The following is a 22,256-nucleotide window of genomic DNA, read 5'->3' on the forward strand; positions in this document are numbered from 1 at the left end:
AAGTTACAACTTAGATGATGAATAGGAGAGCAACAGAGAAAGTACTACAAGTAACTACCGTTCAATAAAAACTTCACTCTAACAACTTATAGGCAAATGGAATAGATTCTTGGTTCTTAACACCTTTCTTATTTGTTTTCTTTTTGGGGATTCTAAAATGTAATTCGAGAATAGTGCATTGTTGCATTTCGATCATTCTTATGATGAACATTGGGGATGAGTTGTATCAACCTTATTAACCAAAAGTAAGTTTCTCTTGAAAGGGGGTTGCTTGAAACCTGTACATAAACATATTACAATCACGGAACTCATAGTACAGTTAAGACCTAGTGTTTGATGTAAATCATATTCCTCAAAGTGAAAAATGATGGTAACTTCTTATGGATACTGCAAATTGAACATGAATTTTAGATGTATAATTCTTATGTCACATTGTCGTTACAAAGCACTTACCACCATGTTGATGGTCAACATACACCATTATATAATCATGCAAATCCGTTGACGAACTATCTTACATATGGTATGGAACTCAAGCAAATTCACACACCAATCTTAGGTTCTCTATCATTTACTTTGTAATGTGCCAACAAACACAATGGCATATTAAACATGATTTATGCTAAGGAAAGGCATCATCGCAAATCAATATATGAAAAATAATAAAAACATTTTGAAGTAACTGAGAAAAACAAACTCAAAGTAACTTTTGGATTTGTAAAGTTGTACAATGGAGGAGCAATACAGTTTTCAATTGTTAGCTTCGTTATGTATGTGGACCAGTCCATTGCTGCAAAACATCAAATCCCCATTTTGTTGAAAATATAAAAGTAGTACATGACAAAGTTTGTGAATATAGAAAGGAAACTACATAAGGAGTAAAAATAGGTATAAGTCATCAATTTCTTTTCCCTTTTCTCTCTTTTCATATTTGAAATTTAATCTTTGCGACATGTACAAACATTTTCATATGCATATAAATAATTTTGGGAAATATGTTAACAAGGCGTAAGTATTCCAAGCTACATTGAACAATGGTTTTCCTAGTGATGAATTGCATTAATTTTCATGTGAACTACATATCGCCTCAAACAAAGATTAGACTAATGAACAAAATGGTAAAAAAATTTATATTCATGTATGTAATCTAGATAATAAACATGATTTGAGAGGCCACCTTCATATAGATATGTAGTGGAGAGGCTAGTCTATGCGGTGTCCAAACACCAACTTGGACACAGTGTCCTCACCAAAGGCTCCTATGTAGTCAACTAAAAGGCTCTAAATTAGAGGGTCTTTACACAATAATATGGGTGGGTAGTTTACTCAACATCTAGACATTGTGTAGGTTCTAGACACTTTTGCTTGTGCTGGCACATTAGTGACAACTGTTTGGCTTTCTTTGTTGGTGTTGGTGTTGGTGTTGGTTGAACCATCACACATTTGGGAGCATATGGTCTCATTGGGGTCAAATCAAGTGAGGCCTACCACTATCTAAACTTTAATATGCTACTATTTGACATTTGTGTGACATTATTCAACACAATATTCAATCTATTTGGCAAATTTTATTGCGTTGGCCCTGTCTATGTATTTATCTAACTCCTTGGTACGTTATCTCATTGTGAATGCTACATAACGACAACATATCCTTTACACACCAAAGCATTTCTTGTCCAGATAATTGAAACACTCGTAACTTCGTCATAAGATCCTTATTGACCCAATAATGATTCCTAAATTAAACATGGAGGAGTCAATCATTGGCTCGAGCAATTCTAATCTCAACTAGTAACATTGGGAGTCATTTCTATTGGTCAACAAGGGAACACATTGTCTCAATTTAAATCATAATCATCATTAGTTTGAATAATGTCGAGGTATAGCCTAAACCTTACTATAAAATGAGAAAATGTAATTGTCACTATTTATTTTGTTGTTGCTTCGTATGTTGACAAATTTAGTAATCAACGAACAACATCAACTAGAACTTTGATGGTGGCAATCATGTTAATCCATTCATGAAAATGCCTAATAAGATAAAAAAATTCGACTACTTTCTATTGATGTGACATAATCTCCTTGGTAACTATGCCTTTTGATTATTTGGACAATTGGTTCACATCCATGCCCCAACCTACTGACCGGTTGAAGTCTTTCCTTGACATTCATCTCGCAACATTTCAACTATAAGAGTAAAATAATTGGCAAGTCTTTGCTCATTCATCTGACACACATTTCAACCATACCAGTAAAATAAATGGTGGACGTGGTAACATTCTACAATGACATTTTTGCCTCACACCTCATATTTAGACATGGGTCTGCTCTCAATCATCTAGAATTGGGAAAATGTTTCTTAACTAATTGGTCAAGTTATCGTTTCAAACATGAACAATATGGAATTCATGAAAATATGTTTTCTAAAGTGATAAATTTAACTATTTCTATCAAATTTTGATTATAAATATCATCAAGTAGTTCGTTCATAAAATCAATCAATGTTTTAATGAATGCGGGAAACTTTTCCAAAACGTAACATCATGTGTGTCTGCTCACATATGGCAAGAATACTGCCTCAAAAGCTTGGACAAAACATTGAGCACCTTAAGCCCCAAATGATTCAATTGTGCCATGTAGGCATGGATTTGCATCTAAGAACATGGACAAAACAAATCCTAAATAGATAAGAAGTCAAATACTTAACTTTCTACCCGTGAGATGTAACTTTCTTGACATTTGAGTACCTTTCGCAACACGTGTTTGTCATTGGTACACAAACTTCCATTGTTGAGATAAAAGCCTTCAAGGAGAAGATTGAGTATGGGGCATCTTTAGTTTTGCGCACACAGAGTTCAAGGTGTGATCTTGTTAGTGATAACCATCAAATCCGTCTTGAGAGAATGTGATATGGACAAAATAGATATTTGGGTATATATCAATGGATTGAAATGGAGAAATGACATGATGTAATAGATAGGTGCGAATTTTGGGTCTTTCATGGATCCACACATTTGTCCTAACGAGTGAGACATGACTATCTCTCAACTTTCAAGCTCACACCAATAGAAAATATTTCTAGGAAGTATTTTAAATTTGATGTGTGGGGATGTATAGACAATATTCACACTATTTTCAGATTTGGATAACAAGTATTTGGCAACAACAACATATGGGTTCTTCTCCTAGTCCACATATTTCAAAAGCTACTTTTTGGTTGATGGAAATATAAAGTTCCATCTTGTCATTAATTTGATCAAAATAGTTTGTAAAAACTTTGTGAAACCATCGAGATTACATGTAACAACTCTAAACGAATAAAAAACAAATACATTCTAAAGTATCGCGTTACGCAAGATATAAGAGCATGTAAAGAACGCAACTAGCTTTTAATGAACTCATCAATTCTGACGAAACGAAAGTAATGGTTTCTTGGACTAACATTATTTGACCCTGAAAATGATAATATTCCTACACATACGGATTATGCACTGCTACTAAAAATAACATTTCAGAAGCTTTGGCGTTGCATTCCAATCTTTCAATTGACAAATTGCAGGATACTCTGGAAGTTTTCTCCCCGTTTGTTGGTTGTTTTCCTCTACTCTGGATGTATATAGATTTGTTTCCTTAGCTCATTTAAACGAAGGATCCATGGCTAGCCATTGTCTTACACAAGACAAGCTTGGGAAGGATAGTCACTTCCTTTCCATCTATTTTGTATGTTGTAGTTTATATGCCTTTTTTAAAACTAATGGAAGGATATGTTGTTTTTAAAAAACAAAGGAACGCCACTACTTAACAAACTTTTTCCATTTTTTTATTTTTTTATTTTTTTACTTTTTCTCAAAAAAAACTCCTTCCATTAGTTATACAATTTTACATATGATATTAACGTTTTCCAATTTTATAGAACTGTATTTTTAAAGACTAGTGATTTTCAATGTGAAGGTTGTGGATTCAAGTCTCCAGCTCGGTGATGATGATGTACTAAAATAAAATCCTCTAATTTAAGTACAAAGCACAAGTTTAGCAAGGATGCATAAGTTCATCGACTAAAGCTCATAAATTTAGAATAAAACTATTTGACGTGTTTAATAAATCTAGTATTAAACAAATAACGTTAATTTTCTCCCGTAACAAACTAACCTTTATAGATACAAAAATCCTATCAAGTCAATAAATTGTGTGAACGTTTACTAGTTTGGCAAGGATGCACAAGTTCATCGATTGAAGCTCATAAATTTAGAATAAAACTATTTGACATGTTAAATTAATCTAGTATTAAAAATAATAATGTTAATTTGATCGAGTAATAAACTAACTTTTATAGTTACACACATCCTATCAAGTCAATCAATTATGTGAACTTTTAATACAAACTCAAGCTAAAGTAAATGGCTTGAATGAAACCGATTTTATGTCTATTTGATGGCATTTAAGGATTACATGTCTATTTGGTGGCATTGATATATGGAATCTACCAAGCATAATTTTATCATTTAGGCAAAAAGTTTCAAGTCTCGTTCCATGAATATAATTATAAATTGACAGCTTCAGCAAAAGTTTTGCTTAAGCTATTGAGTAAACCACCATATTTATCGTAAATATAGTTGGTACACCTCGAAGAACTTAAAAGTTTGATTTCCAAAACAATCAATGACTTAGCCATAGCACCATATGTATCGTCAATTCAAAAGTTGACATGCCTTGAAATACTTAAACATTGATTTACTTCATATAAGTAATGAATTATCCTCAACAAGTTGAGAACGAACAAGTTGTAAGGACCATAAATTCACACTCTAATCTTAATTATTGCTTATAATGTTGCCAAGAAGGACAAACAGAGTAGAAGTTCCCACATCTATTAAAATGGGTGACGTGTGAAGGATCTAAAAGAATGAATAAAGTATGCTACGAAGTTTTATTGACAATCCCAGGATGAGGCAAACATATGATTGATTGAAGTTTGAACCATAAAGTCGTGTGGAGGAGTGGTCCTTAAATATAATCTCCTTGAGGCTTGGATTTGACCTCATATATGAACAAACAAGATGACATGTGATTGATATCCTAGATGTACATGTCCCAAATGGATCCATTCTTATATCTAATAACCTTGTCTTGTTGTATGCTGCAATATACAACTTTTATGAAGTTTCAAGACCCCATGTGAAAAAACCTTTTCACTCTCTCTAAATGTTCTAATGAACAATTTCGTAAGTATTTTTCATTGTCATCGTATTTTCACATAATTTTTCATGTAACTAAGGATCAATGCATCTAGGAGACCATGGATTAATGCAACCAAGGATATATGTGAGGTATTGGACAACTTTAATCAAGTTGAAGTTGAAGTATTAGAATTATTCCATGGAAAACATTGTTTGTGGGTCAATATTTTAGTCAATAGTTATAGACTAAGGTAGTATATAGAAATAAAGGCAAAATAGAATACTTCATATGAATCTAAATGAGGCCAAGCATTGATTATTGCAAAAGTTGACATTGTTAGAACTTAGAAGAATTGATCAATCAAATTTCATGTTTAGGGAATAACAACACTAGTCGTGACTTCAAAAGAAATTTCTACTTGTGAATAGTTCTCATACTTGTTTTCCTTTCCCCACAATGGCCAAAAATCGGGTTTTCAATGGCTTGGCTTCAAGGTTTGAACCTTGCAAATTTATGAGAATGGCAAAAAAGAGTGTCAAAGAGAACTGAGGTGACTTGAAACAGTACACCCAGCTTGTTTTAGATTAGTAAACTTTCCATATTGATAAGGCTACATCCTTCCAACAATTGAGATTAACACTTGAAGTCCAATGTCCAACGTTATCTAATGTTGATTTTGGTAGGGTTGCTAGACCTCATCAAAGTTCTCATTTAATGTTGTGCATGACTTGAATTGACCAACTCCCCAAGGCAAATCTTGAATCTTGTAGTGAGCAACATTCAAATTTTCATAGTAATGCTTCTTAGTGAAAGCTCATTTTCACTTACACAACTAAACTTTTCAAGTTGATGAGGCTCCCCACATACTCAACACAATTGTAAGGTGTGTTTCCCTACAAGTCGATGCAGGAAACCATGTGATCTGGTGCACAAATTCTAAAAACCAAAACTAGTGGAGCATATTTTGTATGTTTCTTCAATACCAAGTCATTATTGGGAGGATCCACACTAACTTGAAAAGTATAGTTTTAAATAGGTTTTCAACACAAAAAGAAGAAGATGCAAGGGGATCTATTTGGTAATGAAATCGATTTGTATATTAATAAACAAAGTATTATTTATTCCCGTCTGCAGAATGCTATTGATCATTCATTTGAACCAATTAAATCACGACACCTCTCGAGGCCAATTCTATGAAAAAGAATGTATTCTTCATTTCCCTGGAGCTTTATGTTTCATCTTGGATTTTTATGTATATATATAGACTTTACTTGAAAGTCGAGTTTAGGCATGTGATACACACAATGTCTTGTGAATATATCATTTTCACACTGATATTGTCTATTTCAAAACAATTGTTACTTTTAAAGTAGGAGTTGCCACAATCACAATAATAGTCGCTAATACTTATGTTTCCTTATACAAATGATGACGAATTATACGTAGAAAGAACCCATCAACGAGTCATACTGTAAGGTTATATATACTTCATGAGAAGATGGCCATGGTAATCATTATCAATTATGTATTTCATTCCTTGTATAAAAACTGGCAAGTTCAAAAGCTTGATCAAATTTTAATCGAGGAGCACATTTTTCCCAAACAGTGACTACAAAGCCAATTATGAGCATCACAAGGGACTTGCATATTATTTGAGAAATTGTTTTAGTGACATGTAGTGCATCGCATCACATTATGCATTGAATGTCTTGTTTGAAGAATTGAATCCATATATGAAATAGTGATATATACAAATTGAGATAGGCATGTGACATTTATTAATGGAGATAGTATTACACTTGCTAGTTACACTACTGTGATTTGACTCTCAAGCGTTTCCCTCATGGAGCCCAGGGCTTCATGTATAGTTGATTGCATTCATACAAGTACATCAAAGTAAGTTGAATTTTGTTACTATAAAAAAGTGTTTGTGTTTCGCAATATGTAGAACTAGAAACAATGTTTTTTGTCTACTTTGTACACTATCATGTTGTTTTCCCTATCCTGACAAGGAAAAGCGGACATGGCAAAAGAAATGTCACTTTCTTGTCTGGATTGACTGTTTAGAGAGCATATGCCACAACATTTTGGTGGGAAATCACAACTATCGACCAAAAAGTGATGATGGTTAAAAGATAGCTAAGTCTCCATTAACCCTCTTGATTATTTCAAATGCCAATGAAATCAAATATATGGTTCTACCATATGTGTGGAATCTGGATAAAGCAAAAGCTGATACATGATTATTTTGTACCTGCTAAGCAAATATAGGTTGTTGCTCAAGATGGGTTGAGCTAAGGAAAATCTAACGCTACTAAATCTACTGGCCCATCTCACACAATGATCTTTGAAGTACACTTCTTTTGTAATCACGTAATTGCTTTAAATCTCAAGTGTGGGTGTAGCACAACTTGAACTTGCAAACATTACTCATAAAACATTGAAGCTCAAATATTGGATCCTTCAAAATAAGTGAATATATGGCACTACAATCTTCCTAATCTTTCAACAAATTGACTATTATTATATTGCACACCCTAAAACTAAAGCTTTTCGCATTGCCTTATACATAGAAATGCACATGTATGAGAAAATGTCTAAACATCTTATGCAATATTCTTACCCTTCATGCACGTGTAACCTATAGATTACACATTACTAATAGAATTTAAGTTATTTACTTAAAATACCAAAAGTTTTAGTTCTTGAAAAGAGTTTACCTACCATGACAACGGTGTGCATTTTGTTAGCTATTTGCCTTGAAGACACGAAGAGATATTCTTTGACACCTACACGATTTTCTTTTCTTTACAAGGGGCATATGTAGGTGTAAAGTGTTACACAAAGAGTATTAAAGAAAACAGAAAGATGTTGCACCTTCCTTAATCGTACCTTATGGTATCAACATAATGCAAATCCAACCTTAATATAATATTTTAAAGGGCTCATATCAAATATAACTTTTGTATTAAGAGTAAAGTATAATTTGTGTATAAAGAGTAATACCAATGCTATCACGTCCCTATTGGGATTTGTATATAATGTATTGATTTTAAACAAGACTTATCAAGCTAGTTATACTAGAAGTAAATTTGGCTCATTGCTTATGAGATATACTTCAAAGGGGTGATTTTAAGATTCACCTTACAAGAACCAATATTTTCTTTATAGTTTTAAGAAAAGTTGTTACCATATCCATCATAAGCAATACATAATCTTCATAAAGATGGGAGTTTAAGAAGAGACATACTAGATCCTAGATGATTGGCACATATTGACACCATCATTTAATTGAATCCTCAAACTTGCATTCCTATTACCATCAAGGATGAGAGCCTCTAAGTGTGTGAAACTCGAACTCTACAAAATCTCTCCCCATAGGGCTATGAAATAGAAAGACTCATGATCTATGCTAAAGATGGGAGCTTAGCATCTCAAAATGATGCGATCTTGTGTTTCCATTTCAAGGAGACTCAACCATGTGTACCTCATCCATTATCATAAGATCATCACCTAGCTTGAAAATGATAATTTTGTTAGTAAAAGTTGTTGTGTTGACTAGTTGTGGTTCTCTTTGTCTGAGCTCAAATATCAGTTTTCAAATTCAAGGCTGCAAATTGTCTTATTTTTTTGCAGCTTTTTGATGTGTCATGTTAGTAACTCAATAATTACCACATGTTAGAATGGTATTTTCGAAATGTTTTCATATGAAGATTACAACATTTCTCAAGAAACTTATGATCCACAATGCAAAAAATTCAACCCTAATAACTAAATTTGGTATTCAAACTTATAGTTAGGACCTACAATGCACTTAAAAAAAAGAGTATCACATGACAAGTTTCAACAAGATTCTTGCAAATTTTTTTAAGGATGTTTTTCATTATGCATACAAAAAGAAAATGTAATCAATAGTTGGGAGTATTTTTTTGCAGTATGCTACAAAAACAGCATATTCCGACAAAAATCCAACAATACACGTAGCAAAGGCCACCTTGTTGGAGTGTTTTTCTTTTTTGTTTCAGGAGTGTTGATGGTGTGGACTTGGAAGCATTTTCTTGAGGGTCGACGAGAGTACATGTTTTGAAGCTTGGAGATTTTTAATGTTTTTAAGACACAACAACTCAGGCCAAATGTGTTGCTGTCATCAGAAGACATTGCTCGACTTCAGACATTGGAATTAGTTGATAAAGTGATCACATTACAGGATTTATGAAGCTGGTTGATTTTGCATGGCTTTACAATATTCGAAGTAATATTAGACTATTTTGTACATGGCCTCTGGCCACTTTCATTTTAATACCAATGGAGGATATTTTTTCAGTAAAAAAAGAAGGCCACCTTGTTGGATTAATTTTCTGCAGTATGCTACAAAAGCAAGGCACATTCCGACAATACACATAGCAAAGGCCACCTTGTTGGATTAAGTTGCTGCAGTATGCTACAAAAGCAGAGCACATTCCGACAATACACGTGGCAAAGGTATCTTGTCGGATTAATTTTCTGCAGTATGCTAAAAAACGGAGCACATTCCGCTAAAAATCGAACAATACACATAGCAAAGGTCACCTTATGAAAACAATCCACACTATCAAAATCTGAGGCCCATTTTTTAACTATGGAAAGCACATCACATCTCTGGTTTTGTGTATAGATATGATGTAGGGTATCACTACATTGCAATGCTTTGACCCAACAGATAAATTTGCATGTCCATATGCAATAGACTGCATACATCATGTTTCCATGTATACCTAATGTGCATGACATCCGCATATAAAGTTGCCATGTCAAACCAGCTGATGGTAATCAATCAAACCACCCATTACATTCAATCTTGCAATCAAAGGCAAGAAAAAGAGCAAATCATTTCATCACTTTGTGGTCTTTCCATTAGCTTAAAAGTTCAGAACGCATGTCATAAGCTCGATGCGCAAAATCATGGCATCACTTACGAAAAAGGGCTGTGCGTTATGCTTTTTTTTAGGCTGAATTTCCCAATTCTACATACAGACATAAAAGAGATTTGATAGCATTAGTTTGGAAGTCCTTGTCATGCCAGCAAGTGCCGTCTCTTCATTCCAATTTCTTGGCACACACGCCTTATACTTTTGAGAATCCACTTTATGCACATTTGACACCTGTTTGTTCAGCTTTTCTTAAACTGACTTTATTTACTCAAATCACTTACAATGTATCTTAATCCTCTGTACTGTCACAAACCTGTTGTGCACCCTTTGGCAAATCAAATAGGATCAAACCAATAGTGTTGTGTGTAAATATCAATGCACATATAATATAGGATCACAACAATGTAGGTGTTGTAAAAGGATCCGAGGAACAGGAACAGGAACAGGACCAAACCCATAGTGTTTGGTGTGCAAGGAATGTTTGATATGATCCTGTTCCTCAGATCCTTATACTATTGATTTGATAGGAACTGTTTGATATGATCATGTTCCTCAGATCCTTATACTATCGATATGATCCTAAAGCGTAGGACACTTTTAACCATTTTATGTTGTCAATCCTTTACAACACCTACATGGTTGTGATCCTATTCATGTTTAGGTTCTCGGAAACCAAATTCGATCCATGGCGAAATGAAATTAAAGAAAAATCCATTGATAATACCAATAATACATACCAGGCACAAATGACATATATACTAATTAGGGATCTCCATAGTGAGAAACATTAAGATACCAACATAGCTAACAACATTAATACTGAAATTTCCAAACCAATGTTTTAGACTGTCATGTCCATGCATAGACATGGATCAATATGAACAAAGAATTATAATAAGGGTTTTGGTTTCAAGCCAAAAGAACATAGAGGGCATAAATGATGCCGGGAAGGTAACCCAGTAAGGTTAAGACCAAGCAGATCCAGAATTCCACCTATATACACAAAAGAAATAGAAAAGCACAGTCAGATATTAGGGTTTGACCAAAATATCAAACTACTGCATTTATTGGAAAACCCCATCAAAAGCACTATTTTTTAATTTACAAAGATCAGGGTTACAAATTTGGGTAGCAAACACTTGGATAACATATGTAAAGATTACAAGTTCAGGTAGATTTGAATTACACATCTCTGCAGGTTAGGTCTGAAATTTTGGGCTAACAAATCTATGGGTAGAAAAATACTTAAGAGTGAAATAGATTAGGGTTCGGGTTACAAAATTTCGGTGACAAAAGAATTGGGGTTAGAGAAAAAAAAACACATTAGGGTTTAGAAAAGGTTTAGAACGTGAAGGAGAAAGAGATGATCTTACCCCACATCCGAACCTTAAGAAGACACCCACAGGAGGCAGGAGGATTGAAAGCACAACCTCAACGAATGTTGCAGTACCCATCTTCTTCTTCTTCTTTTTCTTCTTCTTCTTCTTCTTCTTCCTTCTTCCTTCTTCTTCCTTCAGGCTTCCACTTCTCTGTCTCTTCTGCGTCTTTATGCTTTCTCTAAGCTTTTTGGCCCACGTGGAGTGTGTGTATGTGTGAGAAAACTCCTATTTCATACAGTATATGTATATGTATATGTATATGTGTAATATGTATACCGTATACGTATATTTGTATGTGTATATGTATTTGAATACATATGTATGTGTAATATATGTATATATATGTATGTATATGTGTAATATGTATACCGTATACCGTATATGTATTTGTATTTGTATTTGTATTTGTATATGTATTATATATGTATATGTGTAATATCTTTCAGCTTCTTTTAACAACTCATATTAGTTGTCGTTGGCCATGTAGGAGGAAGAAAGAAGTGTTCTGATTGTATCTCTGGAGAGAATCTTTATATATATATATATTATTGGGCTTTTTTTTTCACATGTTCATGACAACATGTTGATGTGAAAAACCATTGGTTCTGTAATAGCCTTCACAGGGGCCACTCATTTGCAGCCTCTTGTTGATGGGATCCATTCTGTTGATCGATTACATTGTTTGGACACATAAATTGGGACTTACTGAGTAGTATTGGCCCTTTGAGTTATGTTTAAGGTATCTTTGGAGGTGTGGCTTTGGACCATCAGCCTTCCTTGCATCTCGTGTGCAGTTTGAGAATTATCATTGGGCCAGGTTCTTGTATATTGCAAGACCTCGAGTTATAACATTAAGTTATTGTGGAGGCCTAGCGAGACTAGTAACATAATGTCGTGTACCTTATTGGTGAAATACAAGTGGGACAAGATTTTATATTTGTAGGGAAAATTTGTTGTAGCATAACTAATTTGTTACATTTTTTCATACATGATCGATGATGTTGGGAAAAAAATGACTATATCTTGATGTGCATAACCCTAACCAAAGGTTTATGGTTGTTATTAGTTTGTGCATTCATAATTCTTATTTGATTGCTTTTCAGGTTTAATTTCTCACAAATTGAATTTGATCATATTAATTGCGACCATTTAGTTTAATTTGTGAACAGTCCGATTTGTAATATGGTACTTGAATTTGACATGAATGGAAAATATAAAACTCCCAGTATTTTGGTTGAGTCAAGACTTCAAACTAATGCTTCAACACACACAAAATTGACTCAAAGTTGGCAAAACTTGTAGTAATTAGGGCATAGCATACTTTTGATCAATGAAGATTAAGCATCCAACCTACAACTTGATGATCCAAAGCTGAAAAGTTAAAACCTACCAAATTCATTTGTTTTCTTGAGTTCTTCTATGTTTTCTACATTGAAGTTCAACACTCCTAAGTTGAGGTAAGCAAAAAAATTAATATTATACTAGGTAGATGGGACATATTTTATGGTTTCATGTCACAACCTCAACCAAAAGCACTCCGAGCTTATGGGCTTTCTTCACATCTTTTATTATTGAAGAAAATTGATATGCGCCCAACGTGTTTCATGCTAGCAAGACATACTCAAACTACCTATCTTTTTTAATGTTGAAAACCAATGAGGAAGATCACTTGAGTAAATGTTTTGTATTCCTCTCTTTGGCATAAATGAATTGAAAGCATTGCAAAGCTATTGTTTCACTACATAATGTCAAGGTCATAAAGATATTGGTTTACGAGAATGATTTATCCTCACGATCTCAAACTAGGAGTACAACGAGTTTCGAGATGACTCTAAGAACAAACCGTCATTAGAAGCCTCAATGCAAGACAAGGCTTCTTTACCAAAAAAGCCAATGACAATATGTATGTTCATATATTTGAATTTTCGGGTTTGAGTCTAAGACCCTCCAGAGTTCGGATTGTATTATGCATAAAAGGTGAATGCCATCACATTGTGCTTCAACAAAGGACATCTAGTTCCCTTTAAAATGCTCAAAGCCTCTTATATAATGCATAAATGTATTGCCTTTACATTCGCACATCGAGTCTAATCCCCTCCCCCCCCTCCCCTTGAGAATGTGAAGATTTCTATTCTCATGGAAGATTCTAAGTACTACGTTTGTTTCCTCCGTCAAGGTAATAATGATGCAAAAACCCTAAACCGATGTTGCAACCTTGCGATGAGATGGAAATTAAAACAATTGAGAGAATGGTGATCGACATATAATGACGAGATAGATACTAAATGAAAACTTATCTTACATCAAGTATATATTATTATGCTCCTCCAACTTGACTAAAGCACAAACTAGTCTTTATTTGTAAAAAATCGAAGGTAATGCTTGGCTTTCTCGCCTTACAATGCCAAATGTGGATGTGATGAATTACAAGGCTCACTTCTTTTGATGCTTTAATTGGAATGCATACATTTTGATTTGAACAAACTCAACGTGGATGTGATGGATTACAATGCTCACTTCTTTTGATGCTTTAACTAGAATGCATACATTTTGATTTGAACAAACTCGATGTGGATGTGATGGATTATAATGCTCGCTTCTTTTGATGCTTTAATTGGAATGCATATATTTTGATTTGAAATGACTCGTCGCTCGAGTAAACTAGGGCTGAAAATAGAAGGATGGAACCTTTTGTATTGGCTTATACACCTCCAACATGTTTAATCCCTAGAAATAGACTAAACAATATGTTCCACATATGACAAAAAGTAATGCACTTACATAAGATGGTATGAATTGAAATATACGAGTTATATATCTCAAGGATCATATTAAAGAGGCATTACTTACAAGGTTAACATCTTCGGCATATATGCATATACGCATACACTAGAGAAAATTGTATTGTCTTGGGAGTTCTAGCTTTAACTCGAAAAGCTATAATATTCTCATATGTACAAATGATGGAGGATATATCGGTAGTGTTTATATAACAGTAATTGACTATGGGAATTAATTGCCATTGTATGTGTGTAATGTGAGTTGTGTTAACGTTATATCTATATTGGACATCGGGTATATTTATAAATATTTATACTCCATCTAGATGGAATGCAACTTCATTTTGCATTTATCTCATTTTACGTTGAATCTCTAAAATTCTCCAATGATTCTTCTACGAGCTCAACGAGGAGAGGATCATCGCAAAACTCTTCAGTCGAATCTCTAATATTCTCCAATGATTTTTCTATAAGCTCAACGAGGAGAGGATCATCGCAAAACTCTTCAGAACTCATCCCAACAATGGCATCAATCGTCTTACACTCTTCATCGCCCCCAATCACCCCTTCACAATTCAATGCTTCTTCATCACGTTTGGTGCCCCTCACCATCTAGCATTTCAAAATTCAAAAGCAATGTGGGGTTTAGATAAAAATGGCTCTCGAATATATAAGTTTATGAACATTCCACGTGACACAAACTCACATATCGATTGCTTTGGAGATTGAAATAAAGTTGCATTTGATCACCCTCTTTAAGATTGTACGACTTCACAAAATTACCTGCGGAAAAAGACCAATGAGAAAACAAAAATACATAAGAATGCCATCTTGTAGAGGATTTTATGCATCTACATGTGCATTTTTACCAGTGTTTTCGAGTAGGTACATTCGGCTCTTGTTGTTGGGCCAAAACCTAGACATATACAAGAAATGATCAGATATTTTTACATTGAGATAAACTTCTTCGCTAAGTAAACTTTCATTTTGATACTGTCCTAGCCTCACCGGTATCGCATATTCCATACTCTAGGCGACCCGAAATCCTCGACTTCTAGGTTCATACCGTCCCTTGATTCAAGATATGGTAAATAGCTTTCCGCAGCTTTCTACACAAACAATGCAAAATCAATGCATTACTAAACCGCCCATTAGGAGAATATTTCATTTATAGAACAAGAAGCTCCCTGGAAGCAGTTTCTAAAACCACCCATTAGGAAACTATTTTCATTTACAAAACTACAAACTCATGGGGAGTAGTTTCTAAAAGCACCCATTAGGCAAAATTTCCATACATAGCAAAAACAAGCTATTTGAAGAAAAGGGTGCTTGTAAATAGTGGTGGTGGTGGTGGTGGTAGTAGTGCAAGGATTTACAATAGAACATATAGGTAGTGTCCAAAACCACCAATAATATATATGAGTAGTATCTAAAACCAGCCATGATGCCAGTGTCCTCTCTCTCAGGCAATCACTCACCTTGGGCAATACAATTCTGCCAAGATTTCCTACATCACTTTGTTTCAACTCCTTGTGGAAAAGCAATCTTGCATCCTCGCCAAGTTCCTTAATGCACTGCATTAAGAAACCAATACACCATGATTAGCACATGTTATATAATTAGAAACCAAAAAGTATCCGTTCGCGAATGTTAATATAAACACCAAACCAAAAAGGATTGGTTTGTATTAGAAACATAAACCAACATTAGCACATGCTAGAAACCAGAAACATGGGAGCCAAAAACATTGTACCAAGTTCTAAACATGCTTCAAAACATTAGCACAAGCTAGAAACCAGAAACATGGGGCCCAAGACATTGTACAAGTTCTAAACATACTTCAAAACATTAGCATATGCTAGAAACCAGAAACATGGGGCCCAAGACATTGTACCAAGTTCTAAACAGACTTCAAAAACATTAGCACATGCTAGAAACCAGAAACATGGGGCCGAAGACATTGTACAAGTTCTAAACATTCTTCAAAAGCATAAAGAGATAAAACAGACATGGGAGAGAGTGATCACACATGATGTGAATCGATACTAAATGACCGTTCGATTGGCCAAGGGACGGGCACCATCGTCGGATCGACAATTTGCGATGACTTGTCCATCATTTGAGACCATGATGAAACATCTGTCCAATATTGCCCATGTCCAGAAGCATCGGGAAATGATACGTCGCGTTGATGCCGATGCCTACGTTGGTTCATCGAGGGGTTAACTGCATTAACTGCCCATTTGCGGCTTCTCCGAACACTCAACCGCTTCCTCTCCATCCGGCTCTTCCTGGCCGCGCGAGTCGTAGCTGCCGGATTTAGTTTACCATTGTATTGCTCCTCTCCTTGCCTCATCCTCATTAAGCTCGATCGGTAAGTATCACTACAATTGATATCATCATTAGGATTATATTCATTGCCCCATAAGAGAGATCCTTCCATAGTCACGGATGACGAAGATGATGAAGGAGAGCTAGAACACGGGACACGGTTTCGTCGAAACCTAGAAGCTTGTTCAATCCAAGTCTTATCTGAAGGATCGCGAGTAAAAGCGAAATTCGCACCACATCCAGCACGATGAGTCGGAACCCACCATGGATCTAGACCATCTGATCTATCATTACATTCATAGGAGTCTATATGATTCATCATACTGTTGACATGAGGATCATAACTAAAACCTTTGGGACAGCCAAATTGCTCTGTTCCTAGAAAGCTGAGGTTACAAGGTACTTCTATCTCTCCACCTTGCTTGATATTGTCACAATTCTGAACCCACATGAGCACAGACTTGATGAAAAGCATTAATCCTTTCTTTCCACCACCAAGCTTCCTTGTAGCATTCTCTATTGTAGAGGTTTTTAGCTTGATTCTCCTCAAATCCTCCAATGAAATTGCATGAGAATTATTTCTAAGCCATTGACCAAACATGTGAGAAATGGATTCTCCTTCTCCTTCTTGTTCACCTTCTTCATCATCATCTTCTTCTTCTTCTTCGACAATACCATCATGGTTAACTACTTCTCCATGTAGTATATCCTCTTCTCGGGTCAATGAAGGAGACAGGTACTCGAGCTCTTCTCCCATAGACCATGAATCATGCATCATTTGTGGTAGTATAGATTCTTGTGAAGTTAGATCATTCAAGCTGGGGAACATATCATTCAATCCATGGCTAGAATCATCTACAATCTCTTGTGGGGTTAACTCCGATTGCAAAAAAAGCTCGCCCGCGAGCATATCCACGAGGAAGTCATCGCTACCCCCAGAAGCAACCAAGGCTTCTTTGGAAACAGAGCATGAATTCTCCTTTGCAAACAACTTCACTTCTTTCTCCTCCATGGAAGGGATGCAAGAGGGCAAGTAAGTAGAAACAGAGCATACATTGGTACAAGGTGGGAATGCCATTGCAGGTGATGATGAATGGTGTTGAAGATGAATGATAGTAGTTCAGTTGATGTTTGATGGTTAAAGAGTGAGTAGCAAGTCAGAGCAAACATCTCATTTTTCTCTCTCTCTACACATATATGTCTATATATGTCTCTGAGGATAGAGCAAGCTTAGCTTTCTTTCCTAGTTTCTACTTCCAGAAGCTCTCCTCCTCCTCCTCTCTCTCTCTGACTTCTAGTGTTTTATGCCATAATTTCAATCTGTCCCAAATTGGAAAGAAGTCTGATCACGTGATAGGGAAGACATTCACACTTTCACCTCTAAAACTTACCCTTGTAGGGTAACTATGGAGACAAAGTTTAACTCTTAAGACATTTGGAGCTCTAAAACTAACCTTTTGTAGGGTGATTATGGATACAAAGTTTAACTCTAAGAGATTTGGAGAACCGAAATTACCTATGTAAGGTAACTATGGACACAAAGTTTAACTTTGAGAGATTTGGAGCTATGAAACTTACCTATGCATGGTAACTATGGAGACAAAGTTTAACTCTAAGAGATTTGGAGCTATAAAACTTACCTATGCATGGTAACTATGGAGACAAAGTTTAACTCTAAGAGATTTGGAGCTATAAAACTTACCTTTGTAGGGTAACTATAGAGACAAGTTTAGCTCTAAGAGTAACTATGGAGACAAATTTTAGAGATTTGGAGCTCTAAAACTTACCTTTGTAGGGTACGTATAGAGACAATATTTTAACTCTTTAGAGACTTGGAGTCTAAATGCCATTCACACTTCTTTACCTCTAAAACTTATCTTTGTAGGTAACTATAGAGACAAAGTTTAACTCTTGGAGATTTGGAGTAGGAAGCCATTCACACTTTACATTTAAAACTTACCTTAGAGATGTGGAGACAGAAGCCATTCACCTCTACCTCTAAAACTTACCTTTGTCAGGTAACTATAGAGACAAAGTTAAATCTTATAGATGTGGAGTTGGAAGTGATTCACGCTTTACTTCAATATTACCTTTGTAGGGTAATTGTAGAGACAAAGTTAACTTTCGATGGGTATATACGGCTTTTGTGACAAGAGTCTACTTGGACTCAATGATGGATATGTTATATGATTTTTTCGACAAGAGCTTGTGAGGACTTGTAATAAGATCTTTCCTACATAATGCGGGCCATCTATTAGCATGTTCTTGTCGTTTCCTTTTGTGTGGAGCCACTTTATGTGTGGCCTTTTCAATATGGGTTGAATAAGTGGCATGCATTTCTCGACCATCACGTGGGTTGCAGCCATCTTGAGTAATGGTTGCTCACATCCTCTCTTATTTGTCTCATGAAGTTGTGCATCGTTATCCCCAATATGATATCCTCCATCATTATCCTAAAGGTGAACTTAGAGATGACAACGTTGGCTTCATGCCTAATCAAACACAACAAATGACATTTGGCTTTAGGAGTAGAGTCCCATCAATTTGTCTAGTATTTTTTCATGCAGTGGCATCTAGTGAATTACCACATGACATTATATGGTCATGCCCGTAACACATATCGACACGCTCGACCCCAAGGTTCACAATTTTAAATGCATAGCTCAACGTTTAAGAAAAATTCCTTTAGTAATTAGGCAAGTTCTTGTTTGTACCCAAACAACAAGGAAACTTATAACGAAAGTTCCATTAAGACTAGGAGAGAAGATACATTTCTTGGAGGAATGGTTACTTGCACTGAACACCAATGCATGGATTGAATTTCATTATGCTGCTTGAAAGTATAATTCTCTGCGAAATCTACTATTGAGACTATTACATCATTTGGAAAACCAGATATGCAAATCTTAAACTAGATGGGCCTACCATGAATAAATGAAGTTGTGCAAATGATTGTGTTGTGCTTGTATATGATGGGATCATAAATGAATCCTCCAGTTGTGCAAATGAATCATCGAGACATTGTGTTGTGCTTGTATATGATGGAATCGTAATGTGCTCCATGGGATGGGCATGGGGATGTGGGTTGTTTTGGGTGGGTGGGTCTAACATTGTTCTTACTCCAGTAGGATAAAACTTTTAGTGTTGACTATGGGATTTGCTAGCTTCCATGCACTAGAGATCCATGTCACGCATAAGCATGTATAGGTCGTACAAATAATGATACTCGTCATGCACAAAATTATAAGAAATTAAAATTACAAACTAATATGATTACGTATGAACCTCTGAACTTTCTACACCAAGTGCTCACTCCAAACTTTGGATGTGCCCAATGACAAAGCCACTCAAGAGTATACCTAACTTCCTCAATGCAAAGTAATAGTTCCTATATTCTTCGTTTGTTTGTCATTCTAAGAAAGAATGTTCTTTGGTTCATCATATGATTTGTTTCCCGTAAAGGTATAAATTATTGAGGTGAAGTCTATGGTTTCTTATTTGGGAAAAGTACCAGGATACCCTTGGAAGTTCGTCTATTTACCATAATGCCCCTGGAAGTTCCAAATTTACCAAACTACCCCTATGTCCAAAAAATTACACTTTATAGACGAACTTCTAGGGGTATCCTGGTACTTTTCCCTTCTTATTTTCAAACATTGCAACAATGAAACTCAAATAAATGTAACTTAAATTTTTTTGTCTTCTTTAGGAAAGAACTCAAGGTATGAAATGAAGAACACATCATGAAAATCAATCAACAGTTGGGCTATCACATTCACATCAAATGACCACACACCTTGTATCATGGGATTTACAAACTTTGCATATGTGTTCACCTAAGATGTCACCACACAAATAACAAGAATAAAACCTCAAATGATATATGAATGCATAAATGTGGACACATGTCTCGACACATCTCCTGAGCATTTGTTTCATTCTATTGGGTAGAAAAAAATTATACCATTTATTATCTCCCCTCTCTCTTATTAAATTGTTATTATAGGATGATCAAGCATCACTCATACAATAATGATTGTTTTTGTTTTTTCAATTTAAAGAATATATCTTGTCATTAGTGCAAACATTTTACAAGATTTTAAAATTCTATGTGACCGGCGGGGGAAACAACTATTTTAGAGGCTGAAAATGCCAATAAGGAGTGCCGTAATTGGATGTCATGAATGGAGTAGCTGTCCAGACAATAAGAAACTCATGCCGTTGAGCAATTTTAGCATCAAAATCTCTAACTATACCATCTCGTTGACCCTTCAAAGTATGAACTATGTCTAACCAAATATTTGAAACCAATACAACTGATGATGTTTTAAGTTGATGGAAAACAAGGGAGCACCGAGCCTTCCTGAAATAGTATCTCCTATATTGGTTGGACTTCCTTCTATATTCCTAAAAATGACAACAATGATAATGTATGAACACTTCCAGATTTAGTGTAAAATCCATGGTCCATAGATTCGGTGTCATAATGGAATGCATCACGGACAAGTGATGTCCAAACCACCATGCTCGGAGTGAAAACCAATGGGGGGAAATAGTTAGCAAAAATTCCAAGGAGACGTTGCCATATCGATTGAGACTCAATGCATTCCCATAAACAATGCTTTTGAGTTTCTATTTGTAATTGGCATCGAGCACAACCAGAAGATACTCCCATCCTATGCAACCATGGGCCAACCGGCGAGGCGCGGTGTACAAGTAACCATTGTACATGCAATATTTGGTATGGTTGTTCATATAATAATGATTGTTAATTCATTCATCCTCTTACTCTCATATTATATATAGCAAGTGGCTCATGGCCCCGTGAGTCACGAGGGCTAATTTTGGGCACTCCATTATTTAACACTTCTAATATCGAGGCATTATCCATGGGCATCTCACGGTTTTGTATCAAAATTGAGCCATCTCTACGATCGGAAAATGACCTCACGTACATTAATACCACTACGCACTCAAATGCTTCTCTTCTCGCGAAATAGGAGGCCCAAACAAATGGTGCAACACAGAGACATTAGTAATTGAACTAGTAAGTTGGAATATGCGAGTCCAAACATTGTGTGTGTTCTAACAAAAAAACAGTGCATGTATACTATCAAAAAAACCCTTGTGTTTAGTGTATTAAAAACACAATCAAAGTGATGTGGCTCGAAACGATGTACACATAATTCACGCATGATGCTATTAATGATGACAGACCTAATGACATCGAGCTTTGGGTAAGTCGACGGGGAACATATCGACGATAGAGATCGATATGGAGAGAGGTTTACGGTACGTAACGTACCTAGTAGTAGTAGTGCGGCGTGCCCCAGTTACTTAAATAGCACCATTATCAACGTATTTACTGGATTGTGAAGCCGATAGATAGTCTCTGCGACTTGCATGGGATTCGTAGTGTCAAACCCTTCGAGGGATGGACCTCGAGTTTGCGGAATGGTAGTAGTGTTTGTAAACCCTAGGTCACCGTCTATTTCTCAAGCATCGGGCCCGGGAGAAGACCGAGGGCCAGGCCAGGCTGGCTCCGGCCAAGCTCAAGCTCATCCGGACGGAAAAGGAAGTCCAAAGGACCAGCAGAGATTTGGCACGTGCGGAAATGTTTTTTTGTAGCACGTGGGGCATTGTGTTTTGGGCGCACGTGCGCAATGCCTATCGTGGCA

General features: G+C 35.6%; 2 protein-coding genes across 2 annotated transcripts; both read right to left on the reverse strand.

Moving 5' to 3' along the window:
- Positions 1 to 10,784: 10,784 nt before the first annotated feature.
- On the reverse strand, positions 10,785 to 11,620 carry LOC147865735 (hydrophobic protein RCI2A). Its single transcript, XM_087316088.1, has 2 exons — positions 11,462 to 11,620; positions 10,785 to 11,081 (listed from the first exon to the last, which is right to left on the reverse strand). The coding sequence occupies exons 1-2, from the start codon at positions 11,540 to 11,542 to the stop codon at positions 10,998 to 11,000; spliced, it is 165 nt and encodes a 54-aa protein (XP_087172214.1). The 5' UTR covers positions 11,543 to 11,620; the 3' UTR covers positions 10,785 to 10,997.
- Positions 11,621 to 14,180: 2,560 nt separating this feature from the next.
- Positions 14,181 to 17,722, reverse strand: LOC147865736 (regulatory protein viviparous-1-like). The gene is made up of 6 exons (XM_087316087.1): positions 16,277 to 17,722; positions 15,726 to 15,821; positions 15,256 to 15,356; positions 15,117 to 15,163; positions 14,954 to 15,030; positions 14,181 to 14,859 (listed from the first exon to the last, which is right to left on the reverse strand). The coding sequence occupies exons 1-6, from the start codon at positions 17,654 to 17,656 to the stop codon at positions 14,608 to 14,610; spliced, it is 1,953 nt and encodes a 650-aa protein (XP_087172213.1). The 5' UTR covers positions 17,657 to 17,722; the 3' UTR covers positions 14,181 to 14,607.
- Between the last annotated feature and the right edge of the window lie 4,534 nt (positions 17,723 to 22,256).

The sequence above is a fragment of the Azolla caroliniana genome, unplaced genomic scaffold (genome assembly GCF_043228905.1).
Source record: "Azolla caroliniana isolate FFs.n. ecotype wild unplaced genomic scaffold, voAzoCaro1.0.p SCAF_3, whole genome shotgun sequence".
In the NCBI taxonomy this organism is placed as follows: Eukaryota; Viridiplantae; Streptophyta; class Polypodiopsida; order Salviniales; family Salviniaceae; genus Azolla; species Azolla caroliniana.

Bases quoted from the DNA above. Each gene is read 5' to 3' on its own strand.
- LOC147865736 (XM_087316087.1), bottom strand. From the start codon at position 17,656: ATGGCATTCCCACCTTGTACCAATGTATGCTCTGTTTCTACTTACTTG. The intron at 15,357-15,725 runs GTGAGTGATTGC...TTGTTTGTGTAG, and splicing joins GCAGAATTGTATTGCCCAAG to AAAGCTGCGGAAAGCTATTT. The intron at 15,164-15,255 runs GTGAGGCTAGGA...GTATATGTCTAG, and splicing joins GTATGGAATATGCGATACCG to GTTTTGGCCCAACAACAAGA.
- LOC147865735 (XM_087316088.1), bottom strand. From the start codon at position 11,542: ATGGGTACTGCAACATTCGTTGAGGTTGTGCTTTCAATCCTCCTGCCT. The intron at 11,082-11,461 runs GTAAGATCATCT...TTGTGTATATAG, and splicing joins TCTTAAGGTTCGGATGTGGG to GTGGAATTCTGGATCTGCTT.